General features: G+C 36.9%; 1 protein-coding gene across 8 annotated transcripts in view; it reads left to right on the top strand.

Moving 5' to 3' along the window:
* The window catches only part of DNAH12 (dynein axonemal heavy chain 12), a 230,699-nt gene that overhangs the window by 147,141 nt on the left and 59,682 nt on the right, over window positions 1-23,876 (top strand). For all 8 annotated transcript variants that reach the window (XM_032323076.1, XM_032323075.1, XM_032323060.1 and 5 more), the window contains 10 exons: window positions 2,755-2,888; window positions 4,875-5,037; window positions 5,913-5,993; window positions 6,547-6,723; window positions 9,119-9,250; window positions 11,291-11,380; window positions 12,010-12,150; window positions 14,600-14,841; window positions 15,838-15,985; window positions 16,269-16,414. In XM_032323076.1, coding sequence (XP_032178967.1) covers window positions 2,755-2,888; window positions 4,875-5,037; window positions 5,913-5,993; window positions 6,547-6,723; window positions 9,119-9,250; window positions 11,291-11,380; window positions 12,010-12,150; window positions 14,600-14,841; window positions 15,838-15,985; window positions 16,269-16,414 — 1,454 coding nt within the window. The remainder of the gene's footprint in view (window positions 1-2,754; window positions 2,889-4,874; window positions 5,038-5,912; window positions 5,994-6,546; window positions 6,724-9,118; window positions 9,251-11,290; window positions 11,381-12,009; window positions 12,151-14,599; window positions 14,842-15,837; window positions 15,986-16,268; window positions 16,415-23,876) is intronic.

Genomic DNA, 23,876 nt, shown 5'->3' with positions numbered 1-23,876 from the left:
ACATATGTATAAAAATACACATATGTAGATCTATATCTGTCCATATCAATAGTTATATCTATATGTATATTTCTTATAAGTAATTGGCTCACATGATTATGGAGGCTAACAAGTTTGAAGGTCTGCAGCCAACAAGCTGGAGACCCAGGAAGCACACCTCATAGAAACCTCCAGCATAGTGTTTGACCAAATATATGGGCACCCCATGGCCCATAGTAAAATTGACACATAAAACTAACCATCATAGGGGCATAGTATGTGCAAAGGTAGAGTGGGAGAGAGGGCATGGCTCATTTGTGTAACTGCAAATAATTTGGCATAGCTGACTGGCAATGAGGATAGCAGGAGTTAAGCCCGAGCTTTGGGTGGGTGCTGAGTTCTAAGGTAATTTGTAAATGTGCCTGTGAATTTGGTTTTATACCAAAGACACCTTGGGAGCATTAACATATATTTAGCTAACATATTTCAAAGGAAAAAAAATCCAAACCCTTGGAGGCTATATGGTGGATGGTTTGGAATAGGGCAAAACAAAAGAGAGGAAGACCAGCTGGGTGATCATTTCAATCATACTAACAGCAAATGATGAAGGCTCCCACTACTCTTAATCGTAAGGCAAATTGCCACTGCCTGGTAAGACTATGAAGTAGTAGTAATTATACTCTTGAGAATAGTATTTCATGGTACCTTCTATTTAATTGTTTTATATTCAATACAATGTGGACTATAGATTATAGACTTATTTTATACCTCTTTTTTTTAAGATTTTATTTTAGAGAGCGAGCGAGTGTGCAAGCGGGTTTGGGAAGGGAGAGACAGAATCTGAAAAAGACTCTACCCTGAACACAGAGCCTGATGTGGGGCTTGATCTCATGACTGTGAGATCATGACCTGAGCCCAAACCAAGAATTGGACGCTTAACTGACGGAGCTACCCAGATGCCCCTAATTTCTTTCCCTTTTTTTTTTTAATTAAAGATTTTATCTATTTATTTGAGAGAGAGAGCGAAAGAGAGAGAGAGAGAGCACAAGATTGGGGGGGGTGGGTTTGGGGGTGGAAGGAGAGGGGGAAGCAGACTTCCTGCTGAGCAGGGAGTCTGACTCAGGGCTCAGTCCCATGGGAATCATAACCTGCGCTGAAGGCAGATTCTTAATCAACTGAGCCACCCAGATGCCCCCAATTTCCTTAAACAATAAATTTCTGGCATTTATTTGTTTTATTCTCTTTTACCTATTTACCAATTGTGTGAAAAACTATTTTCACACAAAATAGGACTGCACAAATGTTTCAGCTAGAGGACATTTTAGTGTTTACACAAGAATAAAAGCTGTGTGAAACAATTTTGATTTGTGAATACCATATCTTAATACCATATCCATTAAGTGGCCAGAAACCCAAACCAAATAAAGTCTGTCCAACTGTAAATTTTTCTTTTTATGTCATGTATTAGTAAGTGCTAAGAAGGAAACTCAGGACAAGAAAATGAGAGGGAATAGTGTTTTAGAATGAGTATTCTAGAAAGACCCTCCTAGTAAGTTGGCCTTTGAGCAGAGATGTGAAGGAGAATCACGTGTGGGTCTAGGTGAGGAGGGTTCTAGTCAGAGGGAATAACAAGTCCCAAGGGCCAGAGGCAGCAGCACAGTTGGCATATTCCAGGAAAAGCAGAAGAACCATTTCCAGGACTGGAGGAGAAGCAAATTTTGGGAGAAGAAACTAAAAAAGTTCAGTCTGGATGCTATAGCAGTTAGGAATTATGATAGATGCTAGTAACAAACCCAAACTAGGGGCATGCGGATGGTGCAGTCTCTTGAGGGTCCGACTCTTGGTTTTGGCTCAGGTCATGATCTCGGGGTCCTGAGACTGAGCCCTATGTTGGTTTCTGCACTCAGCGCAGAGCATGCTTAAGACACACACTCTCTCTCTCCTCTCACTATGTGTTCTCTCTCTCAAATAAATAATTAAATTTTTAATTAATTATTTATAATTAAATAAACCTTAAAAAAAAAGAAACCTAAACTAAACATATAAAGTATTTTTCTCTCATAGAAAAATTCTGCAGATAAATACACTGGGATTTTGTGGCTTAACAAAGTCATCATAACCTCAAGTTCATTCTTCTTTGCTATCCTTAACATGTGGTTGGCCCCCTCAAATTCTCCTTATGGTCTAAAATGGCTGCTGGAGGTCCAACTCTCAGATCTGTGTTCCAGGCAAGAAGTAGAATAATACACAGGGCAAAAAGACACACACAGCTCTTTGTAACCCTGTAAAGAGCCTTCCTGGAGGTCCCCACCCAATAGCTGCCTGTATGCCTTTATCGCCTGTGAATTGCAAGGGAATCTATGAAATGTGGTCTTTTATCTGGGCATATTGCTATCTAGAATAAAATTGGAGTTCTAAGGGAAAAGGGATGACAGGTATTAGGTGTGCAACTAACTTCTGCCACTGTCATACTAAATATGGGGCATCTACTGGATATCCAAGTGGATGAGATTAGGAAAGCAGTGTGGTATATCCTTGATATGTAAAATATCACTGATGTTTCCTTTATATTGTGTTATCTTTAATTTTAGTATAAAAATATTTGTTAGCCCTTTCACAGATTTACCAGTGATCTCAGCCCACCCAATTCTATTTTCCCCATTAAGGTTTTAATTTTTTCAACCCCAAGGTCTTCTCTTGCAGGAAGACATTTATATGGTTAGAGTGGAACCACCCATCTTAAATTTCCTAAGTTTTTCTTTTTCTTATTTTTAGCCATGGCCTGAAGATGCCCTTGAACTTGTAGCTGTGAAATTCTTAGAAACACTGGAGCTTACTGAGGTTGAAAGGCGAGAGATAGTTCCAATCTGCAAACACTTTCACACTACCATTATGGATCTCTCAGAAAGGTTAATATTACTAAATTTTAAAATGCAAAGTGCCTTGTATTTTAACATGTCTCTTTTTAACATGTCTCTTTTTCTGAAAGCTCAAAATTTCAATAGGATTTCTATGTCTTCTAAATATTTCTGATCATTTAATTAGGGAGGACCTTGGATTGCAAGTAATGGAAAATTATTTAATCTAGGTTTAAGAAAAAGGAAGAATTTATGATAAAGATTCAGGGGTGTCTCACAAGCCTAAGAGAAAGATTACAACTGGATCTCAGATGTGACTGGGAGTGGGTTAGAAAGTCATCCTAAACCCAGAAATATTTTCCTCTGTTTCTCATCCCTGTTTCTTTCTGGGCATCTTCTTTCTCTTTCAGACTGCCTTTTCTTCCTTCCTTCCTTCCTTCCTTCCTTCCTTCCTTTCTTTTTTATCTTGATTTTTTTCTAGTTTTGAGATATAATTGATATATAGCATTATATAAATTTAAGGTGTATAGCATAATGATTTTGTATATATACATAATGTGAAATGATTACTACAGTAAGTTTAGTTACTATTGCCTCATTTTTCTTCTTGTAATGAGAAATTTTTTTTAATTTTTAAATTTTTTTCTAAACATGTAATATTTTTTTTAGCCCCAGGGGTACAGGTCTGTGAATCACCAGGTTTACACACTTCACAGAACTCACCGCAGCACACATCCCCCGCAATGTTCATAACCCCACCACCTTCTCCCGACCCCTCTCCCCCCAGCAACCCTCAGTTTGTTCTGCGAGATTAAGAGTCTCTTATGGTTTGTCTGCTTGTGATGAGAACTTTTAAGATCTACTCTCTTAGCAAGTTTCAAATACACAATACACTATTGTTTACTATTGTCACCATGCTGTACTTAACATTCCTAGAACTTACTCACCTTAAAATTGGAAGTTGGTACCTTTTGATCACATTCACCCACTCACCCCCAACACCTCCTGCCTCTGGAACCTCCAATTTGTGCTCTATTTCTATGAAATAATTTTTTTTTTTTTTAGGTTCCATGTATAAATGAGATCATATGGTATTTAGCTGACTGAGTTTTCTCCTTCCCATTGCATATGGAGAAAACAGTCTGCCTCTCAATTCTCAGGTTTACTTCTTGCAATTTCAGCTCTAGGCAGACTGACGGGCCCTTTCCAGCTCCCTTTACCAAATTTATACCAAAAGGTGATCAGCCTCATTTGTGTCCAGTGCCCAACCCCGGGCTAATCAGCCATGGTTAAGATGGCAGGTTTCATAGACAAACACTGCTGGTGGGGCACTGGATGGAAGTTTTCAGAAAAATGGAGCTGGCTGCAGATAACTCAAAAGTATCTGTTTTACCTCTGTTCATCTCTGAAATCCTCATTTCAAAAGTGCATAAACGCAAGTGCTTATGGTATACTGCCTATCCATAATCATACAGCTTGGTAACATTGTTGGCTTTGATGGTTGCACCCACAGTGGGCTCTACCTACTTTGTGTACTTAGCATGAGAAACATTGCTTCTGTTGTCTCCATGTGTATATGTGGTAATCTTACACTTCTGGTCATACCCCATTCAACCAGTGTGACACACTCTGTGCAGAGAATGCTGACTCATCCCCGCTATCCTATCTGCAATGCCCCTCCTTCCTACTATACTTCACTAGCTTTCACAGTATCTTGGGTCCCTTTCTAGCATTAGATCCTCCTAGTTTATGAAACATGTAAAAAGATCTGTATCTTTCTTGCTGTTGTTCACCTTTGATACCCATCTCTGGAGATTAGTTTTTTTTAAACACATCACTGCTATTTGATATTTTGTAGACAAGATATTAGGATGTGGTTATGTGTAGAATTCTCAGAATGTTACAGAGTTCAAGTACACAGCAGCTTCTAAAGAAAATTAACCTTTATTCTTCTAGGTTTGTTGTTGATGCTATGTTGAATATACCTCTTACTTTGTGCGACTCTTTACTTAGAGTAAGATATGTTGTCTGTCTTAGGTTCTTGCAGGAGCTAGGACGACATAACTATGTTACGGCTACTTCTTATCTTGAACTTATTGCCTCATTTCGACAGCTTTTGACTAAGAGGCGACAAGCTGTCATGGAAGCAAAACAACAATACGTGAATGGGCTTGACAAATTAGCTTTTGCTGAGTCTCAGGTAAATTTGATGAGCTGCTCAAAATGGTAACGTATCACAGGAAATATAGGAAATCATAAATAGCAAGAGTTATAATTTATCAAGAATATACTATGTGCAGGGCACTGTGTTATGTGCTTCACACACACTCCTTCAATTATTCCTCTTAACGACTCCATGAGGTAGACACTTTAATGATTCTCATTTTACAGATGAGTAACATGAGTTTTAGAGAAATCCACTGAGTTTCCACACAGACTCAGATACATTTTGTTTTATTCTTCAGTTATTTGTTTTGTTTTTTAATAGTAGGCTCCATACCCAGTGTGGAGCCCAATGTGGCTTGAACTCACAACTGTGAAATCAAGACCTGAGCTGAGATCAAGAGTTGGTTGCTCAACCAACTGAGCCACCCAGGAGCCCCTATTCTTAAGTTTTTGACATTTGGGGAGAATACAATAAGTCTGGGTTGCCTTTTTTATTACTATTATAATAGCTGGCTAAATGTAAGATTATATTTTTAATGAGTCAAGTGATAGTGATACTTATTAGCATTAGTTCAGTAGAAGCAACAAGGTTTGGGTAATCCGTATGCATTGTATACCATGCCCAGAGTATAATAGTGACTCCCCAAGCTGCCACCTTCTTTCTAGCTGCACTTCTTCAGGGACAACTGCATCCTCTTACTGCTCTGTCATATACTCAAGGACAATGAAGTCTTTTGTGAAGAAAACTGCCCATGCCCTCATGGTTTTATTTATCATATAAAGAACTGGAAGGAAAAGTTAAGGTTTTCTGGACCTGATGCCTTATGATACCTTTAAGTTGCGATTTTCTGTGTTTCGCTTCTAAAGCTCTTGTTGCTATGAAAACTTAATGGCAAACTATCTATTTAGGTTGGAGAAATGAAAATGGAGCTTGTCCAATTACAGCCCAAATTGGAGGAAGCTAAAATTGAAAATGCACATATGATGCAGGTAGAGTATCTTGAGTTTTTTTTAAACTGATGTCAGAAGGCAATTAAAATATGTAATATTAGCCTTGAAAATATTCCTTAATTTTTTGCCACTACTAGATCTTAGGAACCTAACCCTTTTCTGCTTACCGGCTATCTCACTGAGTCCTGTGTGATTTGTGTTGATTTTTTTTTTTTTTTAAGAATTCATTCCTTTATTTATTTATAGTAGAGAAAGAGAGAGAGTCCCAAGTAGACTCTGTGCTCAACACAGAGCCCGATACAGGTCTCCATCTCATGACTCCGCGACCATGATCTGAGCCAAAATCAAGAGTCGGATGCCCAAGCAACTGAACCATCCAGGCACCCCAGTTGTGTTAATTTTGGAGGGAAGTGGGAAACTCATTATCCAGTTAGGTCACATGTATTTGCATTTCTCCTCATTTTATCCTGGGCCCTCCTGCTCTTCAACATGATGTGTTGAATTCCCTAATTTCCAAACATACTCTGGTCTCTAGGATAGAGAAAACAGTAGGATGTTTGAGGAATTGTTTTATTTTTTCCTCTCTGTTTAGGTTATTGAGATAGAGTCTGCACAAGTGGAAGCAAAAAGAAAGTTTGTGAAATTAGATGAAGAAATAGCCAGTGGCAAGGCTGAAGAAGCCCAAGCTCTGAAAAATGAGTGTGAGAGTGACCTAGCCGAGGCAATTCCAGCTTTGGAAGCAGCACTGTCTGCCCTGGATACACTCAAGGCAAGTGTTTGAATTTGCTACCTTGGGTTTCATCGACAAACTCTGCACAGGTCCTTGGTTCTTTAGGTATGGTTCTGTTCCACCAGGGGGTGTTACACCGTTTTTCCAGTCAAACAAAACTTGCCTCTTCACTGTTCATCTCTAATATGTCACTATCTTATATTTTGGCTGTTTATGTTATTTATAATTTTCATTCAGGATATTTCAGTGAGAAGGGAATAAACAGTCCCAAGAGGCCAAAGCAATCCCATACATGGACCAGGAGGCAGATGTTAAATAGAGTGTGGAGCTAGCTACCTTCCTGCAGCTTCCTGGAGGTGTCTATATGGAAAAACTTGAAGAGCTTTCCCAATACAGCTGTGGGTGGCAACTGTCTGCATTACACTGCATTGTGTATGACCTATTCCAGACTTTAAGCAAGACCAGAACAACCTCACCAAACAGAGCAGGGGAGACAGCTTCTGCTGACTTAGAAAGCCAGTGTAGAAGGCCATTCAGGATGCTTAGACTCCATTCTTTTTTTTTTTTTTCTTTTTAAGATTTTATTTATTTGTCAGAGAGAGAGAGGTAGAGAGAGCGAGCACAGGCAGACAGAATGGCAGGCAGAGGCAGAGGCAGAGGGAGAAGCAGGCTCCCTGCCGAGCAAGGAGCCCGATGTGGGACTCAATCCCAGGACGCTGGGATCATGACCTGAGCCGAAGGCAGCTGCTTAACCAACTGAGCCACCCAGGCGTCCCTTAGACTCCATTCTTCATTCTACGTTCCTTTCCTCAATTTACTAATTCCTGTGTAAGATTCCTGACAAGATTGTGAGCTCAACCTATGGGTAATTCAGCATCTCACAGGATAAATTCTTCTGATTGTCAGTTATATCAGCCTTGTAGTTATAAGATATATTATTTTAATGCATTTATATAAATGTCTAATGCTTTCATTGTGCTGTGAACCAGGAATTTAAAACTCTGGGCTTATATTTTTCTTCCTTTCTGCTCTCTGGCACATGTAAAAGCCAAATCCTACCCGGTGGTCTTTCTTCTTTCTCTCTTTAGATGTTTATCACAGCAGCCCCTTATTCTGGCAAAGCCTTGTCTTTAATAGGCACTCCATTCTAGAAGACCATGAGCATTAATTTAAGTAACTATCATTGTGGACTATGGACTTTCAGCATCGCTTCCTCTGAAAATCATAGGATTCTTGATGCCTTCAAACCTTACAAGTTCAGATCATTGATATCAGGTTCCCCTCTCATTGAGAGTCTGTTGCTTATACCCTTCCTGGTATCAGATACTATATTATATGAGGTAGACTTCAGTTGCAGAGAAGAGAATTGGTTCTATTTAGTATAAGCAGACAAGGATTCTTTAGGATATTTTGTAAATGGATTACACAATTATTGGAAGAGCTGAAGAAATAGATCCTAGGCTGAGCTGCCAGGAATGACTCACAGAGCCAAACTGGAAATAGTATCCCAGAGAAATGATCCTCTGAGTCAGAAGCCTGCAGAGCCATCCCACAGAGCCACACCACCTTCACTGTAATCTGTATCAGCAAAGGAGATGCCTCACCACCGCACATGTCCCCATTTATTCAGTCACAGTTCTCATATCATTCAAGTGATCTGGTGGTGGAACCCAATGACCACCCACAACTCTAATTTGTGAGGAAATAAAATAACATAGTTGTTAGCTTTCCAACAATTGCAAAGGATGTCAGAAGGATATTGGAGTGGATAATAAGTAAGTGAATCTGTTGCATCTGTCATAACAATACATACCTTTTTAGGAAATAAGTTTAAATTAGGGTCAGGATACCTGGGTGTGTCAGTTGGTTAGGCTTCTGCCTTCATAATTCTGGGATCCTGGGATTGAGTCCCACGTTGGGCTCCCTGATAAGTGGGGAGCCTGCTTTCCCCTTCCTCTGCCTGATGCTCCCCCTGCTTGTGCACTCTCTGTCAAGTAAATAAATAAAACCTTTTGAAATAAATAAGGGTCTACCTCTACTTTCTTCTTCTTCTTCTTTTTTTTTTTTTGGTAAAACTACTATATAAGCAAATATATAATTAAATCTTTATCTAAATTAGGATTCTTAATCTGGGTTCAGTGTATGGACTTAGTATGCAAATTTTTAATATATGTGTAAAAATGTATTTTCTGGAGGATTCATAGCTATATTTATATTCTCATAACTCTGTGAACTTCCAAACATTTGAGAACCATTGGTCTTAATCTGTGCTAAATTTAAATTGTCTTTTATTAACTATTTCATAATTATGCAAAGCAACTATAATTTCAATAGAAAATCAATGCTCCATTATTCTCCAACATTATTTTCTAAATTCTCATTATTTAAAAATAAACTGTTCTAAATAAAGATACTCTGTTTTCTTTCAATTTAGCCAGCTGACATTACAATTGTGAAATCAATGAAGAATCCTCCATCTGGTGTTAAATTAGTTATGGCTGCTATTTGTGTCATGAAAGATATAAAACCAGAAAAAATTTCGGATCCTTCAGGAACTGGAGGCAAGGTAATTACTGACACAGATTTAAATCATATTTGTGAATGTACAAAACATTTTACAGCAACAATTATCCAATTAAATATCAACAGTATCCAGTCCAGAGAAGAAACATTGTTTTCCAGATTGAATGGATTCAGAATAAAGTGTGGAAAACATTATCTACATATATTCCATGATAAAACTAAAGCAGTATAGCATCGGAAAAAATGTGGTTCCAATTGCTTCTATTTGTTTTTCTGTCTGTGCAGGTTACCTGCTATCATGGGGTGGAATTGAATGAACACTGAAATGTGTGAGCTTTTTCCAGCTAAGATTCTCAATGATGTAATATATATAACCACAAAGGTGTTATTCTGAGCATTCAAAAAATTCTGCTGAGTTAAGCAGTATAGTGTAGTTGTTAAAAGTATGTGTTCTAGAGCAAGAATGTCTGTATTCAGGGGCGCCTGGGTGGCTCAGTGGATTAAGCCGCTGCCTTCGGCTCGGGTCATGATCTCAGTGTCCTGGGATCGAGCCCCGCATCGGGCTCCTTGCTCAGTGGGGAGCCTGCTTCTCTCTCTCTCTCTCTGCCTACTTGTGATCTCTCTCTGTCAAATAAATAAAAATATTAAAAAAAAAAAAAAAGAATGTCTGTATTCAGAAATCCTGTCTCACTAGCAGTGTGGCCTTGGGCAAGATGCTTAACTCCTGTGGAACTCTGGAGGATTATTATAGTACATGCCTCACAATGTTAATGTGATTATTAGATTATAAATACAGGTACGTACATATAGATCATATGTATAGATGGATACATATAGATTATACATATAGATAGGTAATATATATAAAGCTCCTATGAATAAAGCTTTATATATAGTAAGTTCACAATAAGTTGTTATTATGATTATTATTCAAGGCTATATCCCTTAAAAAGGAAGGTGTAGCATCCATCCTAAACTCAATTATGGACTCACTTTCTTTTTGGAATTTTATAGTACCTAGGTTTGAATTCCTGATTGGAGAATTGGGGTGTGAGTGTGGTTGTGTGTGTGTATGTACTCTGTCCTTACTGAGATAATAAATAAATCAGCTCTCACCAAACCATTCTCATTTACACACACACACACATACACACACACGCACACCTACCTGTCAGGCTTCTGGAATTAGGAAAAAAACTGTTGGGCTAGTTATTTTAATGTCTTTGTTAACACAAGTACCATGTGCTTTATCCTGTAACTGGCAGAGCGACGTGTAATCCTTGTTTTCTTTCTCTTCTTTATCTCACTTGGGGAGCCTAGCTGGGTGAAGAGGTCATCCGTTAGAAAAATATTTGTTACCTGTTTTAGTCCCTTTGAGCTGCTATTACAATTACTGTAGTCTGGGGTGGCTTATATTTCTCACCGTGCTGGAGAATGGGGAATTCTGAGATCAAGGCTCCAGCAGATTCAGTGTCTGGTTGGAGGGCCCATTTCCTGGTTTATAGATGGCCTTCTTTTTGCTGTGTCCTCACATGGGTGAAGTGGGAGGGAGCTCTCTTTTACAAGGACACTGATCCCATTTATTTCCTAATCATCTATCTACAAACCAGTGTCCAAATACCATCACACTGGGGATTAGATTTCGACAATATGAATTTTGATGTGGGGGAGGATAGGGACACTTTCAGTCTATAGCACTACTTTTCTGGTTTGAAAGAATCAAGAGTAAAAGAAAATAAAGCTGCAAATAATAAAAATACATTTTCTTATATGAAATTCTGATGGTGTTTATGCTAGTTGCTTTTCTTATATTTCCTAAAGAGAAATAATTGCATCATTTGCCTTTCAAGGTATAATTTTTTATAATGAATTCAGTATATAAGTTTATGTTCATATCTTAAATGTTTGATATATTTGGTACATTCTTGGGGAGAGGAGTCTCTTTATTTCCAAAGAGATGTAAGTTGATATTTTGAAAGTATATGGTTTCTCCAGATAATATACCTTAAACTTCAAGAAGGAAAATTTATACAGAGCATCTTTAATTGTATATTTAATAGATTTCCATAAATTTTATTTATAGATATTAGATTACTGGGCACCTAGCAAAAAGCTTCTGGGAGATATGAATTTCTTAAGAGAATTGAGAGAATACGACAAGGACAACATTCCAGTGAGTTTCATTGGATTTTTAATATACATATAACTTTGCCAAGGTGTATAAGATCTTTAACATTAAGCAATATTTTGTAAAATGTAGGATAGCTCAGTTTTAAGATTTAAATAATGCAGGAATATTATTGACTATATTATGAATTCTCATAATACATAAAACCACTCCTTCATACCATTGAAAATCATTTAATGAATTATTATTTTAGTGTATTATTAACTTGAAACAGTTCTCTTATGGTAGTTTCATAAACCTGAAGCACAAATGTATGTGAGATTAAAAATGTAGAGTGCACTTTTCCATCCAAACTTGCATTTATTGATTGTTTGTTTTTTCTCATTTCCTCATATTTTCCCAAACTCCAGTAGTCTTTTTTTGGGGAGTAAGGGCAGAAACATCTTGCTTCAATGTCTGTAATCTTGTGTATTCTGCCCACAAGTATGACTTGTGTTTCTGTTTAAACTATGCTTATTTTAAAATTTTCTCAAAGTATTGATTGGTTTTTAAAGACAACTTGTCTTTTTTATACTATGTGCATGATTTTTTTTTACTATACATGATTATTTTTTCATCTTACGACTGTATGATGTATATGTTGAAATTTTAAGATGGAAATGTTTGTTATATAGGTGACTATTATGCAGAAGATACGTGGTGAATACCTTACAAACCCTGAATTTGATGCTTCTAAGATTGCTAAAGCTTCTTCTGCAGCTGAGGGTCTGTGCAAGTGGATCATGGCCATGGAAGTGTATGACAGAGTTGCAAAGGTATCTTGAGGATCAACACATTCATTTTCTACTGAAATATTCCCAGAAATTAAAATCTGTGCATATATTGACTAGTTAAGCAGTTTCTCAAACTGATATCAGAAGGGATTTATCTTGCTGTAGCACCTAGTAGATGAAGAGAACACGTGTGTGTGATATAACCTAGTCTTGGCTAGTGGTAGTGAGTGGTAGTGCTCAGGGATGAATGGGCCAGACTGACCTACCCCTGTAGAGACGTGGGGCAAAAGCCAAAACTTCAAGGATAAAGTGGCAGATTAAAAAATTAAGTCAAAGGATCAGAAGTTAAAAGACCCAGTAGAGTTAAGAGACAGAGCATAGACTGTTGCCCTGAAGCAACAGCATGCATAGGTAAGGAATATTTTATGGAGAATGGTTAAAATCATTTTGTAAATTTGGCTAGAAAAGGGCCACGGAAACACTGGCCTTGCCCTCTGTAGCTTGCAGAATCCCACTGAGGGAAGCAGGAAATATAAATAAAAAGGCAGATAAAAATACATGGTAACATGTGTTTAGAATAATCTCAGAAGGGGCATCTGGGTGGCTCAGTCCATTAAGCATCTGCCTTTGGCTCAGGTGATGATCCTAGGGTCCTGGGATGGAGCCCTGCATCAGGCTCCCTGCTCTGTGGGGAGTCTGCTTCTCCCTCTTCCTCTGCTCTTCCACCTGCTTGCCTGCTTGTGCTCTCTCTCTCTCTCTCTCAAATGAATAAATAAAAATCTAAAAAAAAAAAAAGAATCTCAGAGTAAATGATAAGGCTGTCACAATTGGAAAGATATTCCTAGTAAGGTACATATGCCTGTAGAGAGGTCGGGATTTTGATTGTTATTTTCAGGGGAATAGACTTGTCAAAGAAATAAAATTAATTTTATCTGGGATATTCTTCCATTGAACATCTTGTCCCTTCCCCATCGCAGGTTTTGGAGCTTTCAACCTAACTCATGTCCACATGTCTCACAAGGCATGAAGCAGAGAAGCCAAGGCATTCAGAATCTTTCCTGACTTCCCACTCTACACCTCCACACTGCCATTTTAATTCTGATGCAGCTGCCCCACGTTGCTACGGAAGGGTTGAAGGGAGATAGTCAGTAAGGTCTCCTCTGAAGTCAAAAGTAGAAAGTGGAGCTTCCTGTTCTCTCTTTATTTAACACATTCCCCCTTCAGGATTTCAGCCCTGAGGAGAGAAAACAGGACATTTGTGTCTGATCCCTCCCTGCTCCTTCCCTCTCTGCCTTCAGCTTCATTCATGGCAATGAACCAGATTTAGATCTTCCTTCTTTCAGACTGGTGTCTATTCTCTTTGGTCATCTTCTAAATTCTTTCTACCAATGGTTTAAAATACACTCCCTGATCAAGTTGACTAAACCCCTATCTTGATATATTAATGAACATAATAATATAAGAACTTTAGAAAATCTCCTTTCTCTCAACAAAGTGCAGCTTTTCAAGATTTGTTGAGGAAAATTCGGTTTTTTTTTTTTTTTTTTTTTTTAGTATTTATTTGACAGAGAGAGAGATCACAAGTAGGCAGAGAGGCAAGCAGAGAGAGAGAGAAGGAAGCAGGCTCCCCTCTGAGCAGAGAGCCCGACGTAGGACTTGATCCCAGGATCCCGAGATCATGACCTGAGCTGAAGGCAGAGGCTTAAACCACTGAGCCACCCAGGCGCCCCAAGGAAAATTCGGTTTTGGTAGTGAAGCAACATCAAGGCTTTCTTTCTCCTTGTAATTCTATCAACGTAGTCTTAATCCCCCCAAGGCAATGTATGCCTCACAACCAGCAAGAAGACTGCAGACTTGAAAATGCCACACACACATACACACACACACACACACACACACAGAGCATAGTCCTATATTTATGCTATGTTTTTCCCCCCCTCTGTTTTTGGCAACAGTTGAATGGCAACTTCCCATTATTTTTGAGACATTTTGCTGTATCTTGTACTGTTTTTGCTACATATTAAATATTTTGTTACTTTTACAGATGATCATTTGCTAGTCCAGAATGTTTTATATATTTTATATGACATATAAATATATTGTACTTTACTTAGGTAAAAAAAAAATGTAAGATTTAAGGCAAAATATTTATTTAGCATAATTTATTATAAGTAGCAAATATATTTATAATAATAACTTTTAGGGGTTCCTGGGTGGCTCAGCGGGTTAAAGCCTCTGCCTTCGGCTCGGGTCATGATCCCAGGGCCCTGGGATCGAGCCCCACATGGGGCTCTCTGCTCAGCAGGGAGCCTGTTTCCTCTCTCTCTCTGCCTGCCTCTCTGCCTACTTGTGATCTCTATCTGTCAAATAAATAAATAAAATCTTTAAAAAATAATAATAATAACTTTTAACTCATCATGTCTATAAAGGATTATATAGGTGTCCGTTTTAGAAAGTACACATCCTAGCTGCATATATTGTTCCCAAACAGGTTGTAGCTCCTAAGAAAGCCCGCTTAACAGAAGCTCAGAAGTCCTTAGCTGAGATAATGGAGCTTTTGAATCAGAAGAGAGCAGAATTAGCAGAAGTAGAACATCATTTGGAAAATTTACAAACAACATTTTTTGAGAAAACTGAGGAAAAGGCTCGTTTAGAAGACCAGGTGGAACTCTGTGCTAAGAAACTTGAAAGAGCCTCAAAACTAATTGGAGGACTGGGAGGAGAAAAATCAAGGTCAGATTTCTACTTATTTTAACAACATTTATGGGTTGAATATCTTACTGTCTTTGAGTGTTTATTATTGATTTTTAAGTGTCTGGTTTAGAATGAGGGCATTCAACAAGGCACCTGACCAGGCTTCTCCCAACAGAATATCAATGTCAAGGATGGTGTTTGCCACTTGTTTCCAAATTTTTTATAAGACAGATGATAATTTTAAATCTACATAGTGAGTGTGTTGGGGATCATTGTATATTTCTTTCCAACTTTATGTGTTTTCAAATTTTTTCATAATAAAATGTTTGCCCGGGGTTGAGGGCAGGCAGAGTAGTGGATATATGACTCACTGTCTTAAAATTTATTTCAAAGAAGATATAACTGGACTGATCTGAGTAAAACAGTTAGCTTTATCCTAATCTATTGGTATTAGCCAACCAGCTATCTCATTTATTAATTATATGTGTTGGGTGAATAGCATGAAATGGTAATAGGCCTTTGACAGTACTTTGTAGTGCAGATTAGGTGATTTTGAAATGCATTTTTTTAATTGTAAAGACTTTATGAAATGGAAAGAATACTAACCTTAGCACCAGTATGCCAGCTTTTATACAACTTAAATGGAATTTTTAGTAATGAATTAGTAATGAATTGCAAGTGTTTTTATGTCATACAGACTAACAATAAATACTGAAGCAAATAGCAGGGCCACTAAGCCAAATAAATCATCCTGAAGAAAATCATTAGACAAAATGCTGGCATGTTTTTGTTTTTTTTTTTCCTTGCTTGTTCCGGAGGGTCAAGTTTTGCAAGAAATGTCTAATAATCTAATAACGAAAGGTGGATTGTCATTCATATAGCATAGATATATTATAGCACTTCTTTTATAGATAGGAGTCCAACATTTCATGGCTTTTTGTTATAGAATTTGGACTAGAAGTCCCTTACCCTTTCTATTACTGTCTTCTGTCATTCTCTGTGGTGAGGCCCTTTTGCCTTTGGTTGATCTCACAGATGGTCTCAGGCTGCAGATGACCTTCAGATAATATATGAAAATTTGACTGGTGATGTCTTAGTATCAGCGGGAGTAATAGCCTATCTTGGTGCGTTCACTTCTGGCTTTCGACAAAGATGTACAGAAAACTGGAGCAAGTTGTGCAGGGTAAGGATTTATATTTTATAAGTTTCCTTTGGAACATTCAAAGTATGTTTTGGGATATTATGGAGGAAAAATGGTAATAAGGATGATGAAGAGAAGAAATCACTGAAAGTATGGGGTCTTGTTTTTTCTTCTTGCTTGATCAGTAAAATACTTTCATAGTCCAACTTTTAATTCAGTTTTTTCTACTTTTTTAGAGTTAAATAATATCTGATGACAAATCAATAATTTAAAAATATTTCAACCAACAAAATGAAATAAAACATTAGATATTTATTTCTTACAGGAGAAAAAAATTCCATGTTCAGAGGAGTTCTCATTGAGTAAGACTCTGGGTGATCCAGTAAAAATTAGAGCTTGGAATATTGCCGGATTGCCAACAGATACTTTCTCCATAGATAATGGAGTGATTGTTAATAACTCCAGGCGTTGGTAAGGAATAGAAAGTATTTTTCAATTATTTTATCTGAAAGTATTTAAATGTAGAGAAAAGTTGATAGGATTTTAGAGTAAGCACCCACACACCTACCACCTCCTAGCTTCTGCAGTTAACATTTTTCTTCTGCTTTATCACATACTTATCCATCCCTCTATCCATCCATCAACTCATCCTTTTCATACACTGCAACATAAGTTGCAAATGTAGTTATACTTTTCCCCAAATGCTTCAGCATGCATATCATTAACTTCAGTTGTTTTTGTTTGTTTTTCTTTTGATGTAGAATTTATGTATAATGAAATACACAAGAGTTAACTATACCACTCATGAATTCCAACAAAAGTGTAGACTTGGTACAGATACAGAACATTATTAACATCCAGGAGGTTTTCTTATGTCCCTTCCCAGTAAATCCTTACTCTTACCCCACAGTAGGAAATTATTACTCTGATTATTTTCCATCACAGGTTAATTTTACCTATTCTAGAACTTCATATAAACAGAATCATACTATATATACTCTTTGGAGTAAGGCTTCTTCCACAAAGCACAAAGTTCCTATTTTTTGTTGCTGAGTAATATTCCATTGAATGGCTATATCACCATGCATTCTCTTATTGATGGACACCTGGGCTCTTTCCAGGTTTTGGCTATTTACCTTATGTGTTTTAACTAGGTATTTCTACATGTTTTAAAGATACTATAACTTGGTCATTTATGCAATTTCACAGATATCTTTTTTAATTGCTATCATTGATAGTGTGATAACTATATGAACTTCACAAATGGTTTTATTATCCTTTTATTTATATCACTTTGAAAAACTTCAACAATTACTCTTATTACTGTAAATGATTATCCATGTTGTCATTTAATTTTAAGTCTTTTCATGGGACTATATCTTGTATGTATTAATACCATTGAGCTTTTACATTCATGAGGTACTTCTGTAAGTGCTTTATAGTCTCAAAAATTCCTGAGTTAGACATTACTTTTATTCCATTTTATAGATGAGGAAATTGAGGCCTGGAGTGATTTAACAATTTGAAATTTAGTAGATAACTGAGCTAAAATGGTGGACTCAGAATTTTAATCTAGGCCATTTAACTTCCAAATCCTTGTTTTTAATTACTGTGTGAAGTGCATGGAATAGGATATTACATTCATTACCTTTAAAACTGTAATGGAAATTTTAGTCGTCTTGTGAAATATGAAATGCATATAAAGAAATCTTACATTTTGAGAGTCTGAGTTATTTTTTGTTTATATTCTTTGAAAACCTTACTTCAAGACGTCTAAGCTTCCTTTATATTTACAATATTGTTTTAATAAAATGAGGATGTGTATGATCATATTTTGAGTGTTTATCCTCTCAAATTTTGCTTGAGTGTGAACATCCTTAGATTGAGACTTCAGATAATAAATTTATCATAATCTGAGAAAATATATTCAGCTATTCAAAAAAATATGTTCTATGGTAGGGCAGGGAAAGTTCTACGTAACAATATTATACTCCAAGTTTTTAGAATTCTGTTTTAGAACTCCTTTCAATGCATTGGTGGCTATTCGGATTTTTTTTTTTTAAGATTTTATTTATTTATTTGACAGAGAGAAATCACAAGTAGATGGAGAGACAGGCAGAGAGAGAGAGAGGGAAGCAGGCTCTCTGCCGAGCAGAGAGCCCGATGCGGGACCCGATCCCAGGACCCTGAGATCATGACCTGAGCCGAAGGCAGCGGCTTAAACCACTGAGCCACCCAGGCGCCCCTATTCGGATTTTTTAAATTGCAGTTCAGAAAATGCTGTTGGTCTATATGTATCCTAATTAAAATTTGAGGAAACCAGAGGTTTCAGGGTCATATGTAAATTGAGGACAACAATCTGTCAATTTCTGGCAGAAAGGCTCTCCTAATAAAGTAATATTCCAATAGAGTCACCCTTTCCACCTGTTATTTGTAGACCAGCTGGTCCACAGGCCATGGTTGACTTTTAAAGGATTACTCTCTGTCCTTATAGTTCAAATTTCAGTTCTTGCCACTTGAGCCCAGTCTAGTCATCTATGGCTGTCATCCTTGTTAACACCAATATAAGTGGCCACAGAGGTTTAGTCTCCTGTCTGTAACTCCTGACAGAAAAACCCAGTAATATACCTAATGTTCACTCTTGGTTATTCTGTCTTAAGTGTACCTTAGACTATCATAAGTGTACCTCAGAGAAAGTTTGGGCCACAAGGCCTATGGAAGGTGAAAATTGGTCTGTTTTCTGTCCTTTGGGGTGTAGGAACAATCTTCTGTGTTATTCTCTACACAACTGCTTCATTAGTTTATCTCTAATGTTAAGGTCTATCTCTGTTCCCCTGTGCATATGGCTGTTCACTATGGAAGCCTCAGTTCCTAAGTTCACAAAACACATCAGTTGAAAAGTATAGATTAACCAGGACCATCAAGTCAAACTTCAAGTTCCTGTGACAGAAAAAAACTGATTGGCTTAGCTTGGGACAAATATCCACCTTAGGTTTAATTACCTACGGCTTGGTGCCAAGCCATTATAGTAACAAACATGGGTATTGGAGGTCAAGATATAGTTCTTAGAGTCATAAGCTTGGAAAACAATGTACTTTTTGAAATTAGGACTCTCGTGCTTGCTTCTTTTTTGTATCTCTGGGTATGATAAAAAGTAAGAATCTAATTTTACTTTACTTTTTTTTATAATGGTAGCCATGTACCCCAGCACTGTGTCACTGTTTATTGAGGTATTCATCCTTTCCTCATGGAATTATAATATTACCTTTGGCCCTTTAGTGTTTCTTTCATGTGTTTGTTGGCCATCTGGATGTCTTCTTTGCTGAAATGTCTGTTCATGTCTTCTGCCCATTTCTTGACTGGATTATGTGTTCTTTGGATGTTGAGTTTGATAAGTTCTTTATAGATTTTGGATACTAGCCCTTTATCTGATATATCATTTGAGAATATCTTCTCCCATTCTGTTGGTTGTCTTTTGGTTTTGTTGACTGTTCCTTTACTGTGCAAAAGCTTTTGATCTTGATGAAGTCCCAATAGTTCATTTTTGCCCTTACTTCTCTTGCCTTTGGCGATGTTCCTAGGAAGAAGTTGGGGTGGCCGAGGTCAAAGAGGTTGCTGCCTGTGTTCTCCTCAAGGATATTGATGGACTCCTGTCTCACACTGAGGTCTTTCATCCGTTTTGAGACTATTTTTGTGTATGGTGCAAGGAAATGGTCCAGTTTCATTCTTCTGCATGTGGCTGTCCAATTTTCCCAACACCATTTGTTGAAGAGACTATCTTTTTTCCATTGGGCATTCTTCCCTGCTTTGTCGATTATTAATTGACCATGGAGTTGAGGGTCCATTTCTGGGCTCTCTGTTCTATTGATGAATGTGTGTTTTGGGGCCAGTACTATACTGTCTTGATGAGTACAGCTTTGTAAAAGAGCTTTAAGTCTGGAATTGTGATGGCACAAATTTTGGCTTGCTTTTTTAACATTCCTCTGGATATTCAGGGTCTTTTCTAGTTCCATATAAATTTTAGGATTATTCGTTCTATTTCTTTGAAAAAGTTGATGGTATTTTGATAGAGATTGTGTTAAATATGTAGATTTCTTTAGATAGCATAGACATTTTCACAATATTTGTTCTTCCAATCCATAAACATGGAATATATTTCCATTTCTTTGTGTCTGCCTCAATTTCTTTCATAAGTACTTTATAGTTATCTGAGTACAAATTCTTTGCCTCTTTGGTTAGGTTTATTCCTAGGTATCTTATGGTTTTGGGTGCAATTGTAAATGGTATCAACTTCTTAATTTCTTACTTCTGTCTTGCTGTTTATGTATAGAAATGCAACTGATATCTGTGCATTGATTTTATATCCTGACACTTTATGGAATTCCTATGTGAGTTCTAGCAGCTTTGGAGTGGGAGTCTTTTGGGTTTTCCACATAAAGTAGGATCTCATCTCCAAAGAATGAGAGTTTGACTTCTTTGCTGACTCAGATGCCTTTTATTTCTTTTTGTTATCTGGTTGCTGAGGCTAGGACTTCTAGTACTATGTTGAATCGCAGTGGTGATAGTGGACATCCCTGCCATGTTCTGACCTTAGTGGAAAATCTCTCAGTTTTTGCCCTTTGATAATGATATTTGCTGTGGGTTTTTCATAGTTGGCTATGATGATATTGAGGTATGTACCCTTAATCCCTACACTGTGAAGAGTTTTGATCAAATTCCCTTGGAAAGCCATCTGGCCCTGGGTTCTTATTTGTTGGGAGATTTTTGATGACTGCTTCAGTCTCCTTACTGGTTATGGGTCTGTTCAGGTTTTCTATTTCTTCTGGTTCAGTTTTGGTAGTTTATATGTCTCTAAGAATATCGCCATTTCTTCCAGATTGTCAAATTTGCTGGTATATAGTTGCTCATAATATGTTAGTATAATTGTTTGTATTTCTTAGGTGTTGTTTGTGATCTCTCCTCTTTCATTAATTATTTTATTAATTTGGGTGCTTTCTCTTTTCTTTGTGATAAGTCTGGCCAGGTGATCTTACTAATTACCAATCTTACTAATTCTTTCAAAGAACCAGCTCCTAGTTTCATTGATTTATTCTACTGTTCTTTTGGTTTCTATTTCATTGATTTCTGCTCTGATCTTTATGATTTCTCTTCTCCTGATGGGTTTAGGCTTTCTTTGCTGTTCTTTCTCCAGCTCCTTTAGGTGTAGGGTTAGGTTGTGTACTTGAGACCTTTCTTGTTTCTTATCAGGACTGCCTTTGCTATATCCCAAACATTTTGAACAGTTGTGTTTTCATTTTCATTTGTTTCCATGAATTTTAAAAATTCTTCTTTAACTTCCTGGTTGACCTATTCATTCTTTAGTAGGATGCTCTTTAGCCTCCATATATTTGAATTCTTTCCAACTTTCCTCTTGTGATTGAGTTTCAGTTTCAAAGCATTGTGGTCTTAAAATAAGATCTAATCTTTTGGTACCAGTTGAGACCTGATTTGTGACCCAGGGATTGATCTATTCTGGAGAATGTTCCATGTGCACTAGAGAAGAAGGTGTTGTATTCTGTTGTTTTGGGATGGAATGTTCTAAATATATCTGTGATGTCCATCTGGTCTGGTGTGTCATTTAAAGCCTTTATTTCCTTGTTGATCTTCTGCTTAGATGATCTGTCCATTTCAGTGAGGTAGTCTTAAAGTCCCCTGCTATTACTGTGTTACTGTTGATGTGTTTTTTTGGTTTTGTTATTAATTGGTTTATATAATTGGCTGCTCCATGTTAGGGGCATAGATATTTTAAATTGTTAGATCTTCTTCTTGGACAGACCCTTTAAGTATGATATAGTGTCCTTCCTCATCTCTTATTATAGTCTTTGGCTTAAAATCTAATTTATCTGATATAAGGATTGCCACCCCAGTTTTCTTTTTATGTCCGTTAGCATGGTAAATTGTTTTCTACCCCTCACTTTAAATCTGGAGGTGTCTTTGGATCTAAAATGAGTTTCTTGTAGACTGCACATAAGTGGGTCTTGTTTGTTTGTTTTTTTTTCTTTTAAATCCATTCTGATACACTGTATCTTTTGATTGGGGCATTTGGCCCATTTACATTCAGGGTAACTATTGAAAGATATGAATTTAGTGCCACTGTATTGCCTGTAAGGTGACTGTTAATTTACATTGTCTCTGTTCCTTTCTGGTCTGTTACTTTTAGGCTCTCTCTTTGCTTAGAGGACCTCTTTCAATATTTCCTGTAGAACTGGTTTGATGTTCACAAATTCTTTTCATTTTTGTTTGTCCTGGAGGCTTTTTATCTCTTTTTCTATTTCTAATGACAGCCTAGCTGGATAGAGTATTCTTGACTGCATATTTTTCTCACTTAGTGCTCTGAATATATCATGCCAGTCCTTTCTGGGTTGCCAGGTGTGAGTGGATAGGTTGCCAATATAATATTTCTACCGTTGTATGTTACAGAACTCTTGTCCCAAACTGCTTTCAGAATTTTCTCTTTGTCACTGAGACTTGTAAATTTTACTATTAGATGATTTTTATTGCTTTTGAGGGGGTTTCTCTGTGCCTTCCGGATTTTGATGCTTGTTCCCTTTGCCAAATTAGGGAAATTCTCTGCTGTAATTTGCTGCAGTATACCTTCTACCCCTCTCTTTCTTTCTTGTTCTGGAATCCCAGTTTATTCTAATACTGTTTTGTCTTATGTTATTACTTATCTCTCAAATTCTCCACATCCTCTCCAACACATGTTGTTTCCTGTCTTGCTAATTTTTGCCATTCTAACTGGTGTAAGGTGGTATCTCAATGTGGTTCAAATTCTCTCCTTGTGGTCCAGTAGTAGTTTGTCTCTCTTTTGCTTAGCTTCTTTATTCTCTATCATTTGGTCTTCTATGTCACTAATTCTCTCTTTTGCCTCATTTATCCTAGCAGTTAGAGCCTCCATTTTTTATTGCACCTCATTAATAGCTTTTTTTATTTTAACTTGGTTAGATTTTAGTTCTTTTATTTCTCCAGAAAGTGTTTCTCTAATATCTTCCATGCTTTTTTTTGAGCCCAGCTAGCACCTTGATAATCATGATTCTGAACTCTAGTTCTCACAGATAACTAATGTCCATATTGATTAGGTCCCTAGCCATTGGTTGTGCCTCTTGTCCTTTTTTTACTGGTGAGGTTTTCCTCCTTATCATTTTATCCACAAAAGAATAGATGATTGAGAGAACAAAATACTAAAAGGGTAAAAACAACCCCAGAATAATATACACTATCCAAATCAGAAGATACCTGAAACTGGGGGTGAGGGGAATGGAAGGGAAGAAAAACAATATAGATATGGATATAGATATAGATATATTTTAGACTGGCGAATAGAGCAGAGCCACACACTTGATTCATTTTGGTTGTATTTTGGTCTGTTAGAAGAAACTACCTACCAAAATTTTAAAGAAAGAAAAAACATATATATACAAACATATATATATATATATATATATATATATATATATATATGAAAAAACATATATATAAAACATATATATATATAAGGGTAAACATGATGAAAGGATGGGATATGACTATAAAGATGAAAATTTTAGAAGATTCTAAGAAAGGAATTGATATGATAAGAAGTTGGTTGAAAAAAGAAAAGGAAAGAAGGTGGTTGGGTTGGAGACTAGAACAAAGCTATGTGCTAGATTTAGGGTATATTTTTATCTATTAGAAGAAATTGTATCCCAAAATTTTAAAGAAAAAAACCCCTATATGTATACAAGAAATAAGGTTAAATTCAATGAAGGGATAAAATATGACTATAACAATGAAAATTTTTAAAGATTTTTTAAAAGGTATTGATAAAATAGTTTAAAAATGTTAGATAGGGGGGTGCCTGGGTGGCTCAGTGGGTTAAGCCGCTGCCTTCGGCTCAGGTCATGATCTCAGGGTC

This window comes from Mustela erminea, chromosome 1 (assembly GCF_009829155.1).
Source record: "Mustela erminea isolate mMusErm1 chromosome 1, mMusErm1.Pri, whole genome shotgun sequence".
Classification (NCBI taxonomy): domain Eukaryota; kingdom Metazoa; phylum Chordata; class Mammalia; order Carnivora; family Mustelidae; genus Mustela; species Mustela erminea.
The sequence above is the reverse complement of the archived record's forward strand: the minus strand, read 5'-3'. Positions and strand labels throughout refer to the sequence as shown.